The sequence below is a fragment of the Amphimedon queenslandica genome, unplaced genomic scaffold (assembly GCF_000090795.2).
Source record: "Amphimedon queenslandica unplaced genomic scaffold, v1.1 AMPQUscaffold_10684, whole genome shotgun sequence".
NCBI classification, from domain to species: domain Eukaryota; kingdom Metazoa; phylum Porifera; class Demospongiae; order Haplosclerida; family Niphatidae; genus Amphimedon; species Amphimedon queenslandica.
In genome coordinates this window covers 1-1,531 of record NW_003549061.1, presented here as the reverse complement: position 1 = coordinate 1,531, position 1,531 = coordinate 1, and the positions used below count along the sequence as shown (strand labels likewise).

Sequence of the window (1,531 nt, the reverse complement as noted above, 5' to 3'; positions counted from 1 at the left end):
TTCAGTTGACAGAGTATCTATCTCTATATGCAATCTAGTAACAGATCTAAGATTTGATCTTCCACAAGAGTATCAGGTAATGAAAATTAATCTCAATTTGCCCACATAGTGGTACTTTTATTTTCAATGTATAGTATTTCGACAATTCAAGATCAGGAGGACGATTGGAAATTGCAGACTATTGCCCATACCAAGCTGTTAGTATTTTACATAATAAAATTGAGTAGCTTATAAGTGGATTTTTTCGAAGATAATAATTTTCGCAAATGACCTGTATCCGGAGGTTCACAAATAATTTTTGCAAATTTCCACAATTCTGCCCTCTTGTACCGTATTAAATTGATTTTCAAGGAATTTAGTTTAGTGAATTAAAAAAAAAATCCGTGAAATTCACAAAATTTGTTATCCTCGAAAAAAACTGCTACACATTATTACTATTGTTATTACTATTGTTATATTAGAATGTTAGATTTGGTGATGGAAGAACAAGTGACTGCTCCAATGCAACCAACCAACTCCCAGGTATTGACACACTGTATTAATTCTAGCATCATTTTGTTCCCCTGTCATTAGCTGGTAGAAACACATTTGGGGAAAGATATGGCGAAGGTGCAGCTTGTTTCACACAGCCTGTACCATTGACAGCATCGTTAACTAGATCTTTTGGAGCAGGATGTTTTCGGGTAATAATAATTATTGTATTACTGTACAAAGCAGTAGCCATACCAATTATAGTAACAGTAGCTATACTAAAGTTTAATGAATTAGAATCTCCATTGCCTCACTGTTCATTTTAATTTCATTATCTGCAGTACACTTGTAATGCTGACAGCACAAAGCTAGCAGTGTTTGTCAACAGTGTCAGTTACACTTGTGATCAACCAGGAAACGTGGTCAGTTAATAGCTTAATACAGGACACATACAGAAAAAGTAGTTTAGGAGTTGATTGTTTTAATTTTTTAGCTAAATGTCATGAACGATGGTATTGTTGGAACTATTCAATGTCCTTCTTCTTTTGAAAGACTTTGTCAGGTCAGAATAATGAAAGATTGAGTGAGCATTTGAGAGAGCGAGCCTAAAAAAGAGCTTCTTTTATGTAAGATTTTTGGTATTTTTTTAGAAATCTATCGATTTTCCCACAACTAGTCCTCCCACATCTAGTTCCCCCACGCCATCTTCTACAACTACCAGCACACCATCATCTGGTGTTGCAATTAATTTCATGAAGTTTCTGCTCCTGGCACCTTTGTTTACTGCCTTTCTTGTCGTCTTTGGATGATAAACTATTTTAATTCTCATTAATTTTTTAAAATAATTAATTTAGATAATTAAACTCAGTTATTAAAAGTTATAATAATAATAATAATAATAGTTAGCGTGAAGTGTCATTCTCAGTACAGACAGTGCTGTCAAATCACTTGTAGCAATGATCAGTAACAGATGTTCTCAGCTGCTTTGCTTTTGCCTTCTTCTTCTCTCAGCAATCCAAAGTAATTGCGAGTATCAGTGCTCTCATCACGGAGAGAAAAA

General features: G+C 34.2%; 1 protein-coding gene across 1 annotated transcript; it reads left to right on the top strand.

Moving 5' to 3' along the window:
* Positions 1-5: 5 nt before the first annotated feature.
* LOC109589948 (leishmanolysin-like peptidase) lies at positions 6-1,334 on the top strand (the record flags this gene model as incomplete). Its single annotated transcript, XM_020005918.1, has 7 exons — positions 6-76; positions 135-197; positions 462-522; positions 574-683; positions 813-893; positions 965-1,033; positions 1,122-1,334. Coding segments are annotated over 7 exons (614 nt in total), but the record flags the coding sequence as incomplete, so codon positions are not given.
* Between the last annotated feature and the right edge of the window lie 197 nt (positions 1,335-1,531).